The sequence below is a fragment of the Pithys albifrons genome, chromosome 7 (assembly GCF_047495875.1).
Source record: "Pithys albifrons albifrons isolate INPA30051 chromosome 7, PitAlb_v1, whole genome shotgun sequence".
NCBI classification, from domain to species: Eukaryota; Metazoa; Chordata; class Aves; order Passeriformes; family Thamnophilidae; genus Pithys; species Pithys albifrons.
The window spans coordinates 31192528-31214518 of record NC_092464.1 but is presented as its reverse complement, the minus strand read 5'-3'; the positions used below and the strand labels follow the sequence as shown (position 1 = coordinate 31214518).

Sequence of the window (21991 nt, the reverse complement as noted above, 5' to 3'; positions counted from 1 at the left end):
ACTACCTAACCTGGTTAGCACCCATTGCCTCTGTATTTATTTAATTGTTATTGCTATTTTATGCTACTTTATGGACTTTTCAGTAATGCTAACACTGAGAAAAATCACCACCCTGCTGCCAGGGTCAACAGTCATATATGAGAACTTGATCAGCTTCTGTGACTTAGTGTTTGGCACACACTTAAGAAGGTTTTTTCCCTGTCATTATACTCATATTTAGACATTTCCACTGCAATTTTCTTCTAAGAAAACCCATTCTCACTGGATATCACTTATCTCAGAAAGTAACCTGAAAAAAGAGTTTTAAAGTGATGTATGAAGTGCAGGTCAATCAACTGTGCTGTGAAGATGGACCCAAAAGTTAGCTACAGGGAAAGGTATGAAGAATTCACAAATTTTCCAGTGAGCTCACACATGTTCACAAAACATAAATCCTTTTGTAAATTTTGATTTTTCTACTTCATAAAATAAATGGATTAAAAAATGCTATGATGAAGTGTAAAGTCACGGCCTCTGTGCTGATGCATATTTGCTGAAATGTCCATGGGTCCATAAGACTGCCATTATTCACACCCGCCTGACCCTGAATGGGCTTATATGTACTTGGTGACATGCTAAACTGCCAGGAGTGCTTAAGCAAATAGACCTCTTCATGGTCTAGACACATTGTGGTTGTCCCTCAGCTGAAGCTTTCAGCATCTGGCTACATCCTCCAAGAGTGTGGTTGGACCTTCAGGACCAGTACATACAATTACAGAAGTTTAATTTCAGGGACGCCAAGATGTTCCCTGGAGGAAAATCATCATTAGACTTTACATTCAGTGGAACTAAAATGCTCTATACAGCTAAGAATCAGCTCCCCTATTGTTTCAATCCCATGATGGTATATATATTCATAGCTGTGGTATGTACAGTGCTAGAGATAGACATATATGGTGCATTATAGTACTCTATGCTCATACAATTTGGCATTTGGATGGGTAGCTAACCTAAATACAGCCATGATAGTTTGGCAGATAGTCATCTAATCTATCTTAAAATACAATTCTCGTATTAAAGTGACTTCATTAAAGTGGCATCTCATGTTGATGACAAGCTCATGTTCTGTGGGTACCTTGGTGGCTTAGTTGCTTGTTTTAAAGACTGGAGTTCATTTCTTGTCAATCATCATTTTGACAGTCCTTCTTGCACTCTGAAGGATAAATAGCTTGATAAAAGCAGCCTTCTGGTAAGATCTCTGTAGCTCAGTAATTTCTAGGTAAATTCACAAGTGACTGGAAACCCCTCCACATACATCATTATTCCTGCAGGTTCAGCTTTTTAATGCAAAAAACTAGAGTTGTCATTTCTTGTATATGGATCATATGTAGGAGAAAAGACAAATCAGAACAAAAAACTTTGTAATAAATATTCACACAAGTGAATGACTCACACTCTTGCTCTCTTCAATGACATATTTCATTTGACAAAATGAAACAACATAATAACCCTAACCCCACACCTGCAGAATAATATACATTGGTTCAATAGTTAGAAAGGAAAAAGACAATAATCCATCTTATTTTAAAGCACAGAACATTATTCAAAAGCATTTCTGTGAGTTAGCATTTTATCATGCCTAAACTGTCTCCTGATCTCATAGTACACTTTACATTTCCATCTCTTTATATTTCAAAACAATTTCAAAGCACTTTCAACTGAGAAATAACATCTGACCAAATGTAAAGTGGCTGAAGTGTGCTCTTCACATTTACTGCAATAAAACACTGAAGCCATCCTAAACACATTTTTGGGCAAAACAATACACAGAAATACAAATAATAAAAGCACAAGTCTAGATTATATGGGGATATTTTGTCATGGAGTGTAGATTCTAATTAGATATAATGAAGAAAGCAGACAGAAAAGTGGGCCACTAATGATGTTAACAGTGCAATTGAATGTATAATCCAGGTGATAGCATGACAGAAATGGATCAAGAAACAGATACATACACAGAAATGCAAGCATCACTGTTTTTCAAACATGTTTGCTATGTTCCCATGGAGACTTATGTCTCATGCTAAAGTGACTACTCACTCCTCCCCTGTACACATTAAAAACATCACTTATTACAGACAAACATACAAACACTAAACCAAACACCTTTGGAAATAAGTATATTAACATGTCAGTGATAGCTGTCTTCAGTAGCACATTTCTGTTTCAATAATAAATCCATGTGGGAGAGGTAAGCATCCTCAGAGTTTGGACATTTAAAGTCTTAGTCCTCTGGAGGTCTTATTCATAGTTGAGTGTAATAAATAGAGAATTATTTCTATTTCAGTAGGTTTTGATCAGGCTTCTGACAATGCACACATGAACAATAATTTCAACTAAAACAAATGAATGCTTATTCTAACTAAAACTTTGTGCCTTTAAAACCTATTTTCAAGCATATCAGCCCATGGAATGTAACACAGCTGTTTGGATAGGAGTCTCATACAAAAGCTAAGGGATTTCTGAAGATCATAGTAAAAACCCTCAGGAACATGTATGCACAGAGGATGTGATGTTGTGCTCTAGAAGTATTGCAGAAGGCAGAATTTTAATTAAGGCCCTTTTTCAAATGCTTTAATTCTGCTCTACTTGATTGGTTTGCCTTGTCTGTATGTTCCCATTTTGAAGATCAGTTTGCATAGATGCTTTCTTCTTGTTCCCTATTATTGTTCACACTACTTTTCACCAGCTTTGAGTCAACTTTCTTTCATCCTTGGCATTAATTTGAATAAACAGACATCTTTAAGGATCTATGTCTCTATCCAACTTGCAACAAAATATGATGTGAGAGACAGAATAATTAGTACCTTCTGCAATGACAGAAATGGTATCATTGGGCAAAGCTGCTCTGATATAAACAGAGATTTTGGACTCAGGTTCTTTTAACTGTATTTCACTGTCTGAGCAAAAGTTTGATTGTCTCTTCTGATTGAATATCAAAACAGAACAAAAGTAAGAAAAAATAACTTCTAGGACTATAAAAGTTGACAGAAGGTTTGTCTGGGAGTAGCTAGTTTTTGTAGGTAATATTCACACAGACGAGCTCTTCACATTACATTCACAGGGTCTGTGTATAGCTTTAAGCCAAGATTTATATTAGATATTACTGATGCCAGGTGTCTGGAGAGAAAATGGAACTTTCCCCTCTTGATTCTTATAGAGGCAGGATAACAGACTAGGAACAAACCACTCCACCTTGGATCCCACAAAGGTTCTGGGGTTTTGGAGGAATACCTTTGGAGCAGTTAACATAGTCATCCACAGTGGAAAAAGAAACATACTCATAAACCCAAAAAAACCAGGGCAGCTCTCCTAGTCTCAGCAGGTGATAGCAAAAGGTGGCTTTAAAAGGAAGTAGAATACTTTAGTTTATTTCAAGAAGTCCTTTTAACTTCATGCTAAACGGGGATGAAGATATATACCTAACAAGGTCTGCAGGGCTCTTCATTTAGGACAATCTTTGATGAAAGGAAACCAAATCCCAAGCTTATTGAAGTCAATGGCAACATTTCTACTGACTTCAATGGGAACAGGAGGTAGCCCAGTCATTAGAGAATTACTAAGCGACTAAATTTATTTAAATGCAGATATGACAAGCTTCTGTTTGTGATCGGTTCTCATAGAAGAGATTCTGGTAATAATAAGAGCTGACTTTGCTATTTATAGAATCATAGAATAGAATTGATTGGGTTGGAAAAGACCTCCGAGATCATCAAGTCCAACCCTTGGTCCAACTCTAGTCCATTTACTAGATCATGGCACTCAGCGCCACATCCAATCTGCATTTAAAAATCTCCAGGGATGGTGAATCCACCACCTCTCTGGGCAGCCCATTCCAATGCCTGATTACTCTCTCTGGAAAGAATTTTTTTCTGATATCCAACTTAAATTTCCCCTGGCAGAGTTTAGGCCCATGCCCCCTTGTCCTATTGCTGAGTGCCTGGAAGAAGCGACCAGCCCCCACCTGGCTAGAACTTCCCTTCAGGTAGTTCTAGACAGTGATGAGGTCACCTCTGAGCCTCCTCTTCTCCAGGCTAAACAGTCCAAGCTCCCTCACCCTCTCCCCATAGGGCTTGTCCTCCAGTCCCTTCACCAGCCTTGTTGCTCTTCTCTGGACTCGCTCCAGCACCTCAATATCCTTTCTGAACTGAGGGGCCCAGAACTGAACACAGTACTCAAGGTGTGGCCTCACCAACGCAGAGTACAGGGGAAGGATCACTTCCCTGGTCCTGCTGGCCATGCTATTTTTGATACAGGACAGGATCCCATTGGCCTTCTTGGCCACCTGGGCACACTGTTGGCTCATGTTGAGCTTCCTGTCAATTAGTACTCCAAGGTCCCTTTCCGCCTGGCTGCTTTCCAGCCACTCTGTGCCCAGCCTGTAGCGCTGCAGGGGGTTGTTGTGGCCAAAGTGTAGGACCCGGCACTTGGCCTTATTGAACTTCATCCCATTGGAATCAGCCCATCTCTCAAGTCTATTCAGATCCTTCTGCAGAGCCCTCCTGCCTTCCAGCAGGTCGACACTCCCTCCCAACTAGGTGTCATCAGCAAATTTGCTGATGATGGACTCAATCCCCTCATCTAAATCATCAATAAAGATGTTAAACAGGACTGGACCCAACACAGACCCCTGGGGAACACCACTGGTGACTGGCCGCCAGCTGGATGCAGCTCCGTTCACCAGCACTCTCTGGGCCCGACCCTCCAGCCAGCTCCTAATCCAGGAGAGGGTACACTTGTCCAGGCCATGGGCTACCAGCTTTTCCAGGAGTATATTATGGGAGACAGTGTCAAAGGCCTTGCTGAAGTCCAGATAGACCACATCCACAGCCTTCCCCTCATCCACCAGGTGGGTCACCTGATCGTAAAAAGAGATCCAGGTTGGTCAGACAGGACCTGTCCCTCCTAAACCCATGCTGGCTGGGTCTAAACCCTTGTCCACCCTGAAGGTGCTGCGTGATTGCACTCAGGATGATCTTCTTCCATTCTTGCAAAAGTATTAGAGAGCTACCTTAGCTCAATTTGTGCTTAAATCATTAAAAACTCCTAAACTAAACAAGATGCCACACCCAGTTTATAAAGCATAGATTCTCAATGCAGCCACTCCTTAAAGAACTCGGACTGATTTTCACAGAGTAGCAGTTGCTAGAAAGCACAGGCATGAATTTAGAGATTTTCTTCTAAAATGTCTATGTAAGAATCAGAAGATGGTATTTTGCTCTTTCTGTTTTCATACAACTCAGCGTATTGCTGTTGCTGTTGGCTTTGAAAGTTGCATGTAAACAATGGGAAAAGATTCACAGCTTCCAATTTAGAGACTTTTGTTAAAATTAAAAGCAGCAAAAGTTCAGTGTTCTGTGTCCCTGAAAGGATGGACAGTATAGTCCACAGGCAGTAAAAGGCACAGTATGTGATGTAGCTTGCCTTGGGCATCCATTTGTAGTTTGACATATAAGCCTGCTAGTGGTAAACTACTCTCAGTGATGACATGATAAAGAGTCTATAAAGAGTTCAGTAGATAGTAAAGCTCTTGAAAAAGTAGGGCTACTTCCTGAAAAGATGCCACAAGGACTTCTATACAACTCACAGAAACAACTTCTTTCTGGGTTTTGGAGGTTTTTTTGAACTTTAAATTTTCTCATATATTTCCCTAGCTAAAGTATAGATTAAAGTAATTTCAATACTGTAATTTGAGGGATGCCATAACATTAAATTACACCCACTTAAATAGTTACATCTCTTTAGCTACAAATGATAAAATAAACATAACATGTTTAGTGCATATACTTTGCATGCTGTCATACAGCTGTTTGTATGCAGAGCCATTCCCAAAGTATCAGAGGGGGAAAAAGTCCTTCTGGTAATCTTTACTAACATATTTGATTGTGGGAAACAATAACTCAAATGAAGGAAAGGTTATGATAGAAAAATAAATGTAATCAAATAGGACTAAAAGCTACATATAGAAGGGCAAGTTTCAATCAGTGTACTTTATTCTCATTCTTAACCTCAACTAATTTTTAAGAGAAACATGATGCTTAAATTATTACCTTTTTCTGTTAGCTTTATGAACTTCTCTTTGCATACTTGCCCTCTCAGAACATGCAGCTGACGAAACTTTATTTTTAGTATCTTTATTCAAGTGGGCTAGAACATAACAGAAAACATGTGAGATAAGGGGGAAGTAGATGTTATATCAGGGAGTAGAAAAAAGAATTATTCTGCAGCCAAAAAAAATCTAAGCCTAGACCAGGCAGTGATGACTTTCTCATATTTTATTATTTGGCCCAGGAAAAAGAAAGAATATCTTTATTCTTAAAAGAGATAATCAAAACTCCATAATATCACCTGTTGTATTTTTAATCCACAGCACAGAATATAGTTGACCCTTCTGGGTTTCCAGTTCATGGAAGATATCAGCTATAGTTGCCTTTATCTCTGAAGCCAGGGCTCTTTTCTCCAGCTTGCTGTTGCTTGTACTTTGTGAGTTGCCTCCTCAGAAGGTGGTTATACACATCATCACAAATAACTTGTCTTCTCCTCTCTGGCTGCTGCACACCTGACTTATTTGCAAAACCTACTTGAAGATATATATCAAAAAAAAAAAAATGGAAAGAGAACACTGGAAAGGTATCAATTGTTTAGTCTTTGGGAGTACTTCATTCCCCTGGTGTATAGCAGTGCTAGAGATGTATCACAGTCTAAATGTGGCTGTGAATTTGGATCCAACTCCAGTTGGACCAAAGTTTAGTTTACATAAATATTTGTGATTAGTTATTTTAGAGATGGAGTTCTTTGCTGAACTTTAGGAGGAAAACTTGAGTCCATTTTCTCAAAACTGCCCTTGGCTTTTACCCTTTCAGTCTGGGGCAACACCTCAGCCTCAGGTAAGTGACCAAAATCTATGCCATCCACAGGGTTAATTATGTCAGATTTTCTTCAAGCATACCTTCAGGATTAGGCCGTGCAAAAAAACAGCTGGAACAACATGCTTCTGTCTTTTTCCCTATGTTTAGATCAGCAAGGGTTTGAGAAAGACACAGCTTTGGTCCTGCCTGGAGGGGAATGACAACTCAAAGCAGCCACAGGGGAACTGAAACTTGGAGCTCCAGAGGCAGATTCAACTTAAGTGTTACTTAAATGCATGCTGGTTAAATGTCCATCTGGAGAGAGAGGTCACTCAGGCACTGCTGTGTAGCTTAGGAGTTGCACACTGCCCCAGGAGGTAGGGGTGTAGTCCCACAGCAAGCAGGCTATGGTGATTTACAGCAGCTGTGAAGCTGACAGGGCTATCAGGGACAATCAGCAGCTGACAGGGTACTGGGGAATATAATTCATCCTGGGAACAACCACATGGCCATGTGCCCCAAACCAAGTGGAAAAAACAATAAGAAAAAAAAAAAGACCACGTATATCACTTTGTCCTTCCCCAAGGTTTTAAAATCTTAGGATTGAAAAAGAATGAAAACAGGATTTGAAAAGATCACTTCTCCTGTCTCCTGAGTCTGGCCAGCTCTGCTCAGTGTTCTGGAGACTAGAGTACTCCACAGGAATGGAAGCGACTGTGCAGAAGGGACACATCTATCAGACCAAGCAGACTGTGGATGAACATGCCTGAAACTCCCAGGAAAATGCTGGAATGCTCAGATCATGGGTACAGAGTGGAGGGAAGCTGACTCAACACAAAAGCCCTCCTTGGTGGTGCATGAGCAAGGTGATATTCTCTCAAAATACTTCCCCTCAAGAGCATAATGGAGCTTGGAGAGCAGACGAGCCCACGAACTGGCAGCCAGGACCCAGGCAATGTCAATGCTTACAGCATTAGGAAGCAGCTCAACAGCCGCTCTGGGAATGCCAGTGGACACTATCCACTGGATTGAAAGAGCCAGGGCCATGAGCACCCAGCATTGATGTTCTGCATCTAAAAATATGATCTTAAAAAAAAGTCATAAATGCCTATAGTACAGGATTTTAAAGAAGGCAGTGTTGTGGTTATAAAAATCTATATTTTTCAACAGAATTCAGTGTATTTTGTTTGTTGTCTTCAGTGAACTTCACAGAGTCCTTCTGTGCTTCACAGCACCTCCAGATACAAGGTAATTATTACTACATTTTGTGACTGGTGAACTAGGAACAGAGAAATATTCATCACAAACTTTATGCAGCTCATCACCAGCAAAGGGACATTCTGACCCCTTATTTTAACAAAAGCCTGGCTCTGTTTATACAGGTAGCATTCCTCAGTAATCATCATTAGTTACATTTTTAGGACTGCAGTCAGTCCTAAAACTTCAGTCAGTACTATTATATCTACTGTAAAAAAGTACCTTGGATTTGTGTGATCATATAGGTACTTTCTGGACCTCACACTGGTTTCCTCCTGCTGTGAGCCAGGGATAGAGATGCTAGATATAGATAATATAGGTATGGACAGAATTAAAAGCAGAAGCCAGAGGAAATACATCACAGCATCAGAAAACATCCTGCATATGTTTGAAATCTCATCCTACTTAGGAAGTCAGTCTACTGTCCCTAACACACACATTAAATTGTCTAAAAGTCTGCAAAGTGAACAGATGTGCTGCTGCCAGCACACCTTACAGGGTCCCAGCAAAGTCAGGATTGCCTGACTCCACGTATAATAACTATCACAGAAAGCTCAGCATTAGAGCTCTGCTATGGAGAATTTACATAGTTATTACTGTGTGAAGAAGAAATGGGAGATCTGATGTGATCAATGTGTTTGTTCACCTCTTACATGTTTGTATGACCTAGCACACCTCCTTTAACAAGGTTGTACCACTTGGGAATTCAGTCGTGGAATTATGCAGCAGATAGTCAAGTCTCTCCCTTAAGCATATTTCCCTTTAAATTTATAGACATAGTTCACAATGTCCATAAAATTCCTTTCTTAAAGATATGTGCATGACATGAGGAGGTGATAGGTGTTACATAGTTGGCATAATTCTTCATGTATCATGCCTTGCTTCTTCATGCTATTTGATCCAAAGATGGACATATGAGGTTGGAACTCAGCTTCTTGCTGTGATCTGAATTTAAACTTTTCTCTGAGCTGCTCAGATATTAACTGGTGTTCATATTACAGTTCATGATTCATTTTTATGTGCAGCTGTGGAATTTTCAGATGCTTTCCCACTCACCTCTGAGATTCGCAGTGTGTAAGGCTGGGCTTAGATTTTCTCTGGGTTCTCGCAGGGTTCTCTCCAGCAGCTTATTCTGACTCTGGAAAGGCATAAAGGATGTTCCAGACTTTTTGAATCATGTCCTACCACTCTACACTGTGAAGGTTCCATCACCATGGATCTGTGGGTACATGGTACCCAGCAACCACGGGAGTCTCATTATGCTTGAAATACAAGCATACTTGTCTTCATCTTCCTGGTTACCTGTAGTTAAGAGCATGTATTTTGAGCATAACACCTTAGACTTCCTAAGAGAGTCTTAAAGAAAGAAGCAATCCAAATTTACAGCAGAATAACTGTTATTCTGTGACATGTACTACCCTGCTTCCTTCATGCGTTCATAAAGATGCTTAAGCAATGGTATATAGGAGGATCTAACAGAATGTATCTTGAAAAGTCACTAATGCTGCTCAAAGGAATTCCAAGTAGGCAGAAAAGTGAAGCAGAAAAGTTTTGAGAAATCACCTGTTCCCCAGGAAACAGTTTTCCAAAATTTCTGGCTCAACCTGTAGTATAGGGCTTTGCTTTACATTTATTTGTGAGAGCTTGGTACACACAACCTATGCCTGTTATGACCCATTCATTCATTGAACCCCTCATGCTAACACAGGGCATAAGGACAGGGCTGGTATTTCTTTACTTAGTTATAAGAACCACAACATTAGTGAGAGTCTTGAGATAACTTCCTTCCAAGTCCCCTGAAGCCTCATCTAAAATGGTTCAGTTGCTATCCCATAAACAAGTGCAATGTTTATTGACATTTTTGTGCTTGCAATCTATATTCAAATCACAACAGCCAACACATCTAACAGGGTAAAGAAAAGGTCTAGTTCCTGTGTGAGGATTGTTACACAACCCAAAGAGTTCTCTCTTTTCTGAAGGTTATTTAAAAACAAGGAGCAAGTGAAGAAAAAAACACAAAGAAACTACAGGATATGATTCATAAAAATCCCACGTCTCCTCTATATGCTCATACAGTCTTCTTTGAAAAAATAAATAAAAGTTTTTGTTGTTTAGCAATGTTCCAGTAATACACATGCCAGAGGACAAGCAAGCTCAAAACAATGAGCTAAAATTAGAAGAGGCAAATTCAGCACTACAGTCACAAATACACACATACTTACTTTATAATGTGAAGGCATCTGGAAGAAATATAGTCACATGGACACTCTGGGTCCTGGCATAAAGACTGCAGCTCTGGAGATTCTTCCGTCAGCTACAAGCTCTTTCTGGATCCTCAAAGAACTCTTTTAGTCCTGTATGTGAAAAGAGGAAACAACTGGCCTTTCTGTGGCTGTTATGAGAATGAAACCCTGCATGTTTACAAGTATCTTGGACTTTTGTGTTGAGTGCCATCAAAATAAAAATATTTCTCCAAACCACTCAGTTTTATAAAATGCTCAAAAAATAATTCACTTTGAGCCATTTTGCTATTCAGAGTAAGCCTATTTCCTACTGCAATGGAAGAGGCAGAAAAAGACATGGTGCACACTAGTACTGACCATTTCTCAGCACTTCAGTATTAATATCAATCAATCACATTTTTTCTGGTGTATTTTACTCCTAGCAAAAAAAAAAAAAAAAAAAAGAAAAGAAAAGAAAAATGTTCTGTGCAGCAGATATGTGCTAGCCATGACCAATTCTCAGTAGACCTTACCAGTTCAGTCAATAAAACACTTAAATTCCCATAGGAGAGGTTCATAAACAGCAAGATCTATGCAAAGCCTGTGCCCAGGAGCACTCTTCCATAGTGTGCCTCCAGGCAGTAATCAGAGTGAGTTACACCTACAGTAGAGGAAAGGACAGCAGTCATGACTACATGCAAATTTTGACATTACAAAGAGGATTCAGGTGGACTTATCTGATAACTCTCAACTTACATCTCCAGGTCAGACACAGGCTCTAAAGGAGATAACAGAGCTGTGGTAGGTCAATGAAGATGGAAAGATTTCATTGCAAGGCAATACTATATTGTGATGATGCTTCTCATGAAATAATTTGCTGGGCATTTTAAAGGAGAATTTTTAAAGTTTTCCTGTTCTTTTTGCTGTGTAGAAATATTATTGCAGTTGTTCTTAAACTATGTACTCAACTTTCAGTACAAACCCAATCACCCACTTCAGGCAATAGTAGCTAAGAAGGAGCCAGGATAGGTTCCTTCTTGCTAAGGTGGCAGAGACAGAACTGCTACACATCAGATCTAGTAACAGACAATACACATTTGCATTTCTGTTAACCTAGTACATATTTATACAACATGATTTTGAAGGGAGGAGGAGATGCAGCTGAGAATGAGAGAAACCAATTGCAGGATTATTTTTGGTTTTGTTTCCTAAGAGTCAGTTTTATTTTTCCTGCCATATTTGGTAGCAAGAACAAGGAATCATCATATTTATTCCTGCTTGTAGACCAAATTAATTATAACAAGACTAGATAATTATAGACTTTATACTAGGTTAACTACAGCTGTTCCAATAAGAGTCTCAAGACTAAATTACCTAAAATACAGATAAAAATATTAAGCTGTTAGAGAGCATCCAATGAAGGGCAACAGAGATGGTGAAGGGTCTTGAGGGGAAGCTGTATGGGGAGCAGCTGAGGTCACTTGATCTGTTCAGCCTGGAGGAGAGGAGACTGAGGAGAGACCTCATTCCTCATGAGGGGAAAAGGAGGGGCAGACTCTGATCTCTTCTCTGTGGTGACCAGTGACAGGGCCTGAGGGAATGGCGTGAAGTTGTGTCAGGGGAGGTTTAGGTTGGATGTTAGAAAAAGGTCCTTCACCCAGAGGGTTGTTGGGCACTGGAACAGGATCCCTGGGGAAGTAGTCACAGCACCAAAACTGAGAGAGTTCAAGAATTGCTTGGATGATACTCTCAGGCACATGGTGTGACTCTTAAGGAGTGCCCTTGCAGGACCAGAAGGTGGACTCAATGACCCTTGTGAGCCCCTTCCACCTCAGCATATTCTGTGTTTCTGTGACATAGCTGAAGAGCAGAACTTAGACAATGAAAGGCTAGAGAAGTTGAGAAGAAATTACAAATTACTCCAGTTATCTTGATACTCTGCTCCTATGTAGAGTCTGATGGAATTGCATGCAGTTAGGCTGGGCTCCTGTCCAGCTAAGATAGGTACCGTGATTATGGAAAATGAACCTATACTGCCTTGGGGGAACATGCTTTTATCTTGATTGATTGATGGATATTTTGTTTTGATAACAATTAATAACTTTAACATAGACTAATATTTACTTAGATTAGGTAGTTAAAAAACCAATGCATTCAAATGCTGTAACCATCTAAATGTTGTAAAATTATGTTGTTTGTATGTCAAATATATCACAAAATAGGTAATAGGGATTTACCAAGATGTTCTATTCAGTTATTACTAATCTGTGAAGACATTCAAGTGGCAGTCATAACAGGCTGGGTATTTTTCAGTGATATGTGAACAAAGAAGTTCAGCCTGAAGCAGCACACAAGCTAAGAGTTTAAAATTTACTCAAAATCCTGGACCTATATCCTTACTCAGCTTCTAGTAAAGGACAGAACTTCATTTTTGGGTTTTGCTGAACCTGCTCCTTTTTACAGGCAAAGCCATAAAAGGAGGTAATAGGAATTTGAAACCCTATTTTACAAGTCTCCAGGAGGCCTGTAAGATTGACACTACCTGGGCCATTGTGACAGCAAAGGTTAAAACTGAACTTTTATCTTTAAAAATAAACAAAGAAACAAAAAGGATAGCTCTAGTATGCTGAAAGCATGATTTGAATATCCTACTCTTCTTGTTTGGCAGGAGAAAGAAACAGCAAGAAAGAACAAGAGCAGTGGCTCAATACATACTCATTCAGTTTTATCTCACTAGCCTTTCTGACAAAGAGCCATCCAACTCTTGCTACTCCTTTCAAAGCTGCCAATGGAAAGAAAGTTTTTTCCTGGGGAGGAGGATCTCCAGGGGAAGCAGTGAAAAAGCATGAGGGAGGGAATCTGGAAGAATTCACTCCCACCCACCTACAGGAGATTCCTAGAAGCTTTGTTAGCCTGAAGGTTTCCAAAAAACCCACTTCACTTCTCAAATGCAAGGTCAATCCTGGCAGGTTGATTTTAAAGCAGCAACAGTGTCTAGATAGAATCTCTCACAAGGCTGGAATGTTAGAAGTAGACCCAGGAGAGAGGGTTTAATGCACAAAATGCAGGTGAAGCAGCCAGAAAGATATGATGAATACAATTTATCACAGGGCTCTGCAATTTATCACAATGGAACCACAGGAAACAAGCAAAGCAGAGAAGTAGATAGATAGACTGGAGAGATTAAGATCCTTGGGGCATAGCACATTTTTGAAACATGCCAATGAAATTACATGTTACATGTTTAGATTGTCAAACAGTATTTTATTGATGGAATGGGGCTGTGTGTTTCAGGAGTTGGGGTCCCTTTCCCCAGAAAAGAAAAAGATGTGCTATTATGAAGAATGAAAAAAAAAAAAAAAAAAGAAAAAAGCGCTAAAATTATAAGATGCTGTTTTGCTTCATTTTGGTTTTAATCCCTTTCTGGAGCAGCTCTGGATACGTGCCAGGAGGTAGGGGTTTCCATGTGCAAACAAAGTGCCTGTACTTTCCAGCTACCCTCATGCCCGCTCAGTTTCAAAGTTCAGGTGTGTGAAGCTCCACACAGGAGCAATTTCAATCTGTGAGTTATTTTTGACAATGTGCAAGTGATCAAAATGTGCTCACAGAAACACAAAACTTCTTCCTCTCTTTACTGCTTTTGTGGTGTTCCTTTCTCAAAACAGGTCTGTTCTACCAGGGTAACAGTTTTACAGCAGCAGGGCTGGCGCAACACCGGAGTCCAGAGCATTGCTGCAGCATGCTGGCTATTCCTCACCTCCCACAAAGCAGGGGCCTTACAGCTTTCAAAACAGTGCATGTACTATTTAAATTGCTTCACTGGGAGGAGAATTATGTGTTCTGCAACGCCTCAGGACAATGAGCCAAAGGAACTATAGAACAGGAGCTTGGTGTTTGAGCCGGAGCTCTGCAGTGCTCTGCTTTGTGTTTCAGCTTGGTATGTAACATTACTTTTACATTAACATTTGTGGTTCCTTTTTTATGCACTCCAGCTTCACCATGCTTCCCCCTTTATATTTTAACAGTCAGAATCCTATGATCCAACCAGGGTGGCATGTTCAAAGCTCTACTTCTTTTTAGCACTGATTAAAAAAGAAAATAGGCAAAAAAAAAACTAAAAAAAAAAAACAACCCTGAGAGGACTGAACAAGCTTACTTCAAATAGCTTTTATTAACACTAGGACAAGACTATAGCCAAAGAATTATACAAAACACAAAACAAAAAGGATTTTAACAACTTGGTTGAAGACTATTTCACGCCAATCCAGAGCTCATATATCTATAAACAACAAAGTTTTGGAGCACAATATTACTTAACATTGGATGCTTTCAGATACAAAAATGTATCAGGAATAATAACAATGGTTCCTTTTACTCTTATGGAAATACTACTATTGACCTTTAAAAATGTTGCCCTTTGGGTCAGTCCTACTGATACTTTATCCCTTATAATCTGCTCTGCCTGGAAAGACAAAATACAGATAAACTTTTAGAGAGATGAGCAAAAGGACCGTTTTTATTGTAGAAACAGATAGCAACATCAATTTCCAAAGGAAAAAAATAGACATTTCAGCTGTGCATCCCTAGACCAAAAAGTCAGTGTTGTAAAGACTAATGGCGGTAACTTTGCTTAGAAAGCTTTAGTTATGAGTTCACCAGGTATTGCTTTACGCTTTCCTACTGCATTGTAACTTAGAATATTAAGCCACTCACAAAATTTAAAATAGCAGTAAACCACACAGAAAAAGACATGTGAACCTGTTTCCATAAGACATGATGTTCCCATAAGACATGAAGATCCACTACTGTCAATGCTCTTTCAGACAGACTTTTCTAGAAGCTCAACTGGCATTTCACATCCCTTATTGTGGCCAAGCTTAGATTTATTACCTTGGCTTTTTTTATAATTTTGTGTGGCTGAGTGCAAAGTTTCTTCTCTAGCTGCCTCACAGATACTTCCCAAAGCCTGTTAGAGGAGGGATTTCAGTGGTCTTTGAATCAGGACATCCAGTGGCTCTGTTAACTGCAAATGTGTCTCTGGCCAAGCAGGCATACCATCAAAAGGGGGTAATGTGTGGAGATCTTAGCAGAGAATCACTCTCACTGCACAGTACCAGTGCCAGTGGTTTCATGCATCCCTTGCCTTTAAGCCACTCACACAGGAGCATGTAACTTATAAGTGACAGCACAACTCACAGTGTGCTAATTGACATCCAAAGAGCGGTATCTTTGATGGCGCAGAACAATTTATACTTTGTTATAATCTATTCTAATATGCTGAACCATGAAGCATGGCACTATAACAGGATGAAGGATTGTGCAGAAGAGATAACATTGATAGTTGCTGGAACAACCTTTTTGGTCTTCACTCTCTGTGGTGTCTTATTTACTAGGGGTTAAAACTGAGCTAGTAACAAGATGTCATGGGACAAAACCCTTTCAGAACAAGTGAAAATATTACATTGTTAAAATCGAGTCCCTTTTGAGGTTAGAGAGGAATGTAAGTTTCACAATTTCTTTTTTTAACAGTCAGCAGACAGCCAGCTAAATCGTACTCTTAAAATACCACCCCAGTTTGGATCTGTCCCAAAAATGAAGCATTTAATTGCTGCTAGAAGTGACAAAGATAAGCTACTCTCATTTCCACACCAAGGGCAGAGGCATCTGACACAAAAGACAGACTTTTTTGTGTGGTTTTCTATATGCTACAAGGGAGGATTCAATTATAGGTACAAAACCAAAGCAAGTGACATGACAAAGAAAAATCTTGAATGATAATTTAGAACCAAACTTCTTCAAATCCAGGATGAAAAGCAGGTAGCGGAAATTTGATTTAAGAGAAATTCTTTCCTGGAAGGTTCCACACACCACATCCCCCCACCCCAGGTACATATTCTGTTTTACTTCCATATGGAGTCTGTAAAAAAAAAAAAACAACAAAAAACAAAAAAACAACAAAACCAAACCAACAAAAAAACCCCCCCATCAAAGTACAATGGTTCACTAAGCTCAATTGTGACCTTTAAAAATAAAACAACCATGCACTGCTATGCTTCTGGAAAGGCCACTATTGAGAAAAAAAAATTCCCCCATCAGTCACCTTATGAAGTGTCTTTTGGAGGTTGATAACTTCTCGGGCAAATACATAGTGTACACATCAGGACAGCACACCTGGCTGCGGCTGCTGCTGCTGCTTAGGAGAGGAAATAGTGCAGCAAGTTTCATGTTTGCATGTGTGTGGGCATGCTTGTGGGACAAGGGGGGCATTTTCCGAAGACTAAATGCTCACAGAATACCTCGTTGTGCCTGTAATAGAAGTTAGTTGTCTCACATCCATCAGTGCCTTTGGAAAAGTTCCCTCTAATTCTTTGTCCCAGACACATTGCCCCGAAAGTGTCCTGCTGTCTGTCTACAAAAATTAGTCAGTCTCTACATTCTTGTACTCTACAGGACCTCTGGTGTTGGCTGCAGCAAAACCTTTCTAATATTTCATCTCTGGTTATGACTCTCAGCTTTTTAGACAGCCTACACTTAGATAAGACACCAACTAAAATACCACATGCTTTAGAGAGGGATTCATTTTGCTACTTACATTCAGTTGGCAGCATGTTGTTGACTTTTTGCAAAGTAAAGAAATAGTCATCTTTGTTTGCATAACATATTCTTTTTCTTTTATTATGTTTATTTAATCTAGCCTAATGATTTTATTTTCCCCAGATTCACTTGCTTGGAATTAATTGTTTCATTTTCACTGAAAGTCAAATTAAGAATGCACATGATTAAAAAAGGGAATAATTCTGTCATCTTTACACTGGCAAAATTCCCATGAACTTTGATTATTCACTAGGAATGTTGCCTGAAAAGGGATCATATAATCAAGCACTTCATTGCTGCAGATTATATTAAAGCCAAATGAGCACATACAGAATTCCCGCACACAGACTCCAAAAGTGAAGTGCAAGACACTCAGGTTTCAGCAGTTCTGAGATTTGCAGTTGATGACTGTTACTCCAGCCCAGGTAAGAGCATTAAACTGGATAAAAATCATTTTTTTCTTGATAGCCTGAGTCGTATCTCTTTTAGTGCTCAGTTTCTCCTGAAGAACTTAGGAATACAATAAAAATATTTAATTATCTAAAAGTATACAAGAAAGCATAATAATACATGAAAAGCCCCACTGAACATAATATTTAGTCCCTAACACTGAAAAAAAACCAAAAAAACCCAAACCACCAACAAACCATGAATTGGAGCAAGCATGTTAGTAGTACTTGCTAATGAGGCATCTCTAATTCTGGTAGTTGGTGACTTAGGGACACCTTGATGCAGGGGCAGAGTGCAAATTACTGCATGCTTCCCCTGTGAGGCAAAGATTTTCTACAAAGGAAATGGGAGCCTGGGGTCCCTCCCCCTGCCTGCAGCCCTCGTGTCACCAGCACTAGGCAGGGGGTCACCCTGGCTCCAAGTGCTCTCTGCCACCTCCTCAACTGCACCTTCTCCATGGAATCACACACAGAAACCAACTTTTTCTGATCTTGTCTATGCATTTCAGCTTATTTCTATGTGTAATCTAAGCTCAGATGCAGATACTTTGGCAGCCAGCATGAAATATCTGGGACTGAATTTTCAGAGTTGTCAAACTCTAGCCTAAGGGAGAGGTCCATAGGAGATATGATATTCTGATGTCTCCACAAAAACAGCTCCTAAGCCTCTGAATTTGGACATTCGAAACATGCAATTCTGAAATGTTTGCAATTCGTTCTTGAATCCAGTTAATACTGGGCATTTTTAAGAATGTCTATGTGAATATTTCCCTGGAAGTATGACTAAAATTGCTGGAAGATATTTTAACTCTAACCCATGGGGAGCTATTGATGGTAATAAAAAGTACTGTGAGAAGAAAACAGCAGCAAGTGAAACTGCCCTCTCAGAAAGCCCAGGTCTGCTTTGAAGGAAGTGTTGATATTCACCATAAGCCTCAATCATTTCCCAGAGGGCTGTATGGTGCCTTGTAATGACATAATCAAAAAGTAATGGTGTTCTGGACTTAAAGGACAAAAAAAAAACAACAACCAAAAAAACAAAACAAAACAAAACAAAAATCATCAGAGCCTGATCATCTCCCATTGAAATCAAAGTGGATTTTGCTATTGACTTCAGTGAGAACAGAGTTCTGGACACAATTTGTGTGCAGTTTATTTGCACATTTGCTTATTCAAATGACCCTGACTTCAACAAATAGTATGTCTAGATGGCTGTCTGGGACTATGTCTGCACAAATGTGTAAGTGTGAGTTTGTAATGTGGTTTAATTCAAATTATTCTGGCATTTTAAAAGCATTTCCAGCTACAAAGGACAGCTTTCATTGATTTGCACCCCTGAATATAGACTTTGATTGGAAAAGCTTGTAACTCACATTTCAGGTTGCAATTCATATTCAAATTCATGCAACTAAGGACACAAACAGATTTTGCATTTGAATTAATTTTTAAACTCTATTATTATGCACTCAATTAAAACTTTGCAGACATTATTTCAAAATTAAAAGCTCTACAAATTACCCAATTCATCAACTATAGTTCTTGGTTTCCTTGATGACCACATTTCTTTGACGATCACAACAAAATTGTAGTAAATGGCAAGTAAGATTGCCATCCTGAGTCTGCTGAAAATGAAGGGTGAACTTCTCATTACTTTAGTCATGTGAACAATCCCTTCAGAACAGCCCAAAGTCAGGCAAGGTGGCTTACACCGGGAGTTAATTTAGCCTGCTGGGACTCTGCATTACTAAAACAAGCACGGTTTTGGCTTGTAAATGGGAGGTAGAATTTTATTTCATTTTCTGAGAGTCAGAATTTTATTTTGCTTTCTAAGGGGTATACATCCATTTTAGAGCAAATCTTTCAGAATAAAAGTTTACTTCACATTATAGGAAATGACATTCTCTTTTTTTTTAAATTTCCCTTTTCAAAGCATGCCCTAGATTTCTAACTTGTAGAAGAGAGCTTTGGTATAAGTAATAAAAGTCTTTAAAATTAAAATGCTAATCGTAAACAAACCCAAATGCATGAAAGATATAGTCCGACTGGATAACAAAAGAGAATTATATAATTCTATTTGAGTGAAATCTTTCATCTTTGATTTACAGGTTTGAGTCTGACTATAACTGAAACCATATTGTTCCGTATCTTTCATATCATGGCCTTCCCAAAAATCTTGTTTTAATTAAGGTTCCTTTAAGATTTCAGAATAAAAAGCATGACGGTCTTCACTTATGGCTTTAATTTTTTCCTTCTTTTTTTTTTTTTTGAATTTGGAAAATATATAAAAAATGAACATCACTTGCTTTTAAAAGCTGAACAAGCTATCAAATACTGCAAGCTGAATACTTCAAGGTATCTCCCCAGGTTCAATATGTGAGAAAGTTGTAAACAAAATAAAAGTTACTATAGCAGAGTTTTGTTCCTTTGAAGTACTCTTACATACATGCCCTATCTCTTTCTCTGACGGTAAGGCAACACGTGTAACAGTTTAAGCGTTCATTATCAGCTAAAGGCACAACTCTATGTAACGTTCTCAAATATGGAATGAAACAGCTAAAGTCACATTGCAGGGAGATCTTGCTGCACTTTGGGGATCTAAAGTAAAGCCTAAACCCTTTGAAGCTTCTTAAGCAACATCGGTTCTCTTGATGCAGGACTACATAAAAGAATCAGTTCATATTCACATCACAATCTGTAAAAAACACCCCACGCAACCTCCACAGAAACACCTGAGCTTCAAGCGAGCGGCACACAGTTACTGAAGATCGTTGCTTTGGAGTCAGAACACAGAAACATTTCAGAACAAACTAAAAACACATTTGAAAAACTATCCATACTTGATCTCTGCTGCACATATGGTGAGCGCTACTGTCAACTACAGAGGGTACAGCACTTCTTTTTAAAGGCAGAAGATCAATTGTTTTAGAGAATTGTGAATGTGCTTTTATGATAGAAAAGATTACATGAAATGGAGAGGGATGGCCAGGAAAAGGGAAGAGAAAATAAAGCACCACCAAGCACAGGACTCCGGGGGATTTATAGTACTTTCCCTTTATCTAAAATACCTCATCATAATTTAAACACTTCACTTATTCAGCTAAGAATTCTTACAGGAGATTAAAAAATTGCATGTAAAATAAGGGTGGGGTTTTTTCTTCATTACACAGAGCAAATAAAACAAATTCTATTAACAATTTAACACAGTATGAAAAAAAATTACCGAGTAAAAAGTGTCAGAAAGTGATTCATGGAGTTCACAGAGTATGTTGCTGGCTGTTGCAATTCTCATATCTATAATCTATCATGTAGAATTTTGCAATACTCTATTTCACAATTTCTGTTGGTGAGTCGGTCAAATAGCATATAAAAAGCATGCTCTAGGCTCTTTCTCTCAAGCTGGTTTTACTGTAACTCTAGAATTGTAGTGGTTACAAGATTTAAGGAATCTTTTGGGCTCTTTCAAGTCCATCCAAAGAACAAGTGAAGCTGCTATTCAGAATTTTGTGCCCAGTGTTTATATCCCATCTGATCTGTGCCACCCAAGAAGCAGACAAGACATGTCTGAGGGTGCTTTGGGGGATACACAATGATGTCACCCACAGGAAATTTCAGGGAGGACTTGGCACTTCACAAGGCTGGCTCTTCTTCCATGGGCTCACCAGCAGTTCTGTAAAAATAAACACGCAATCAGAATACGGCACAAGAGTACACAATGACATTGTAGATTTTCATGCATAATCAAAGCTGATTTTTCAGCTCTCTCAGATGTTTATTTGTGTTATTCAGTTATCCATAAATAGAGTTTCTTTCCTAGAAGTATAAACAAATGTCAAATGGAAAAACATTTTATATCCAAGCAATCACCAAAAATGTTCCTGTTTATATTAAAATATGTCAGAATATTTTATAACTTTTTGTCCAGAAACGTACATGCTTTGTGTCAACAGAATCAAATAATTTCATGAAAAAAATAGCTGTGATACTTTTATTTTACAAGCTTTTGCAACTAAAAATACATGCACTTATTTTTTCAAGCAAGCCCACACCATTAAAGCAAAATAGTTCACTAGTAGCCAAGTAACGAGTACTGTTTCCTCCAAGGTTCTCCTCCAGACCCCTAATTTTTGATTTTGTGCTTTCAAAAACACATTGCTTGCCTGACTGCAACTTTTGAGCCTAAATTCTGAACCTGATCACTGACACAGAGATGGTATCTATTATAATATCAAATCAGATTATATGTATATCTTTTATTTGAAAACCTCAGGAAAACACTTATCTTAGGCAAGGTGAGCTCTCTAAGACAATCAATAAGAAAACAACGAGGACACATACACTGAGCTGGTGTAAAGTCTTGTAATTCCTTGTATCTGACAAACTACTGCACCTGAGGAATACGATGGCAATTATAAAACGAGAAGCTTCTGAGATCAGGGCAAGACCTCACTATTGAAGGGCAAAGAATTTGGACAGAAACCATTTTTCATGTCAGTCTGTCAGAATACCATATAACAAATGAGTTTAAGGACTCCCTTAGAATAATAAATTCAAGTAATTTTGAAATGAGAGGAGAACAAAAAGT

General features: G+C 38.9%; 1 protein-coding gene across 1 annotated transcript in view; it reads right to left on the bottom strand.

The window, feature by feature from the left end:
* Positions 1-16286: 16286 nt before the first annotated feature.
* Positions 16287-21991, bottom strand: part of HDAC9 (histone deacetylase 9) — a 452635-nt gene continuing 446930 nt past the window's right edge. The window contains exon 28 of the mRNA XM_071560871.1: positions 16287-21076. Coding sequence (XP_071416972.1) covers positions 21037-21076 — 40 coding nt within the window. The 3' untranslated portion in view covers positions 16287-21036. The remainder of the gene's footprint in view (positions 21077-21991) is intronic.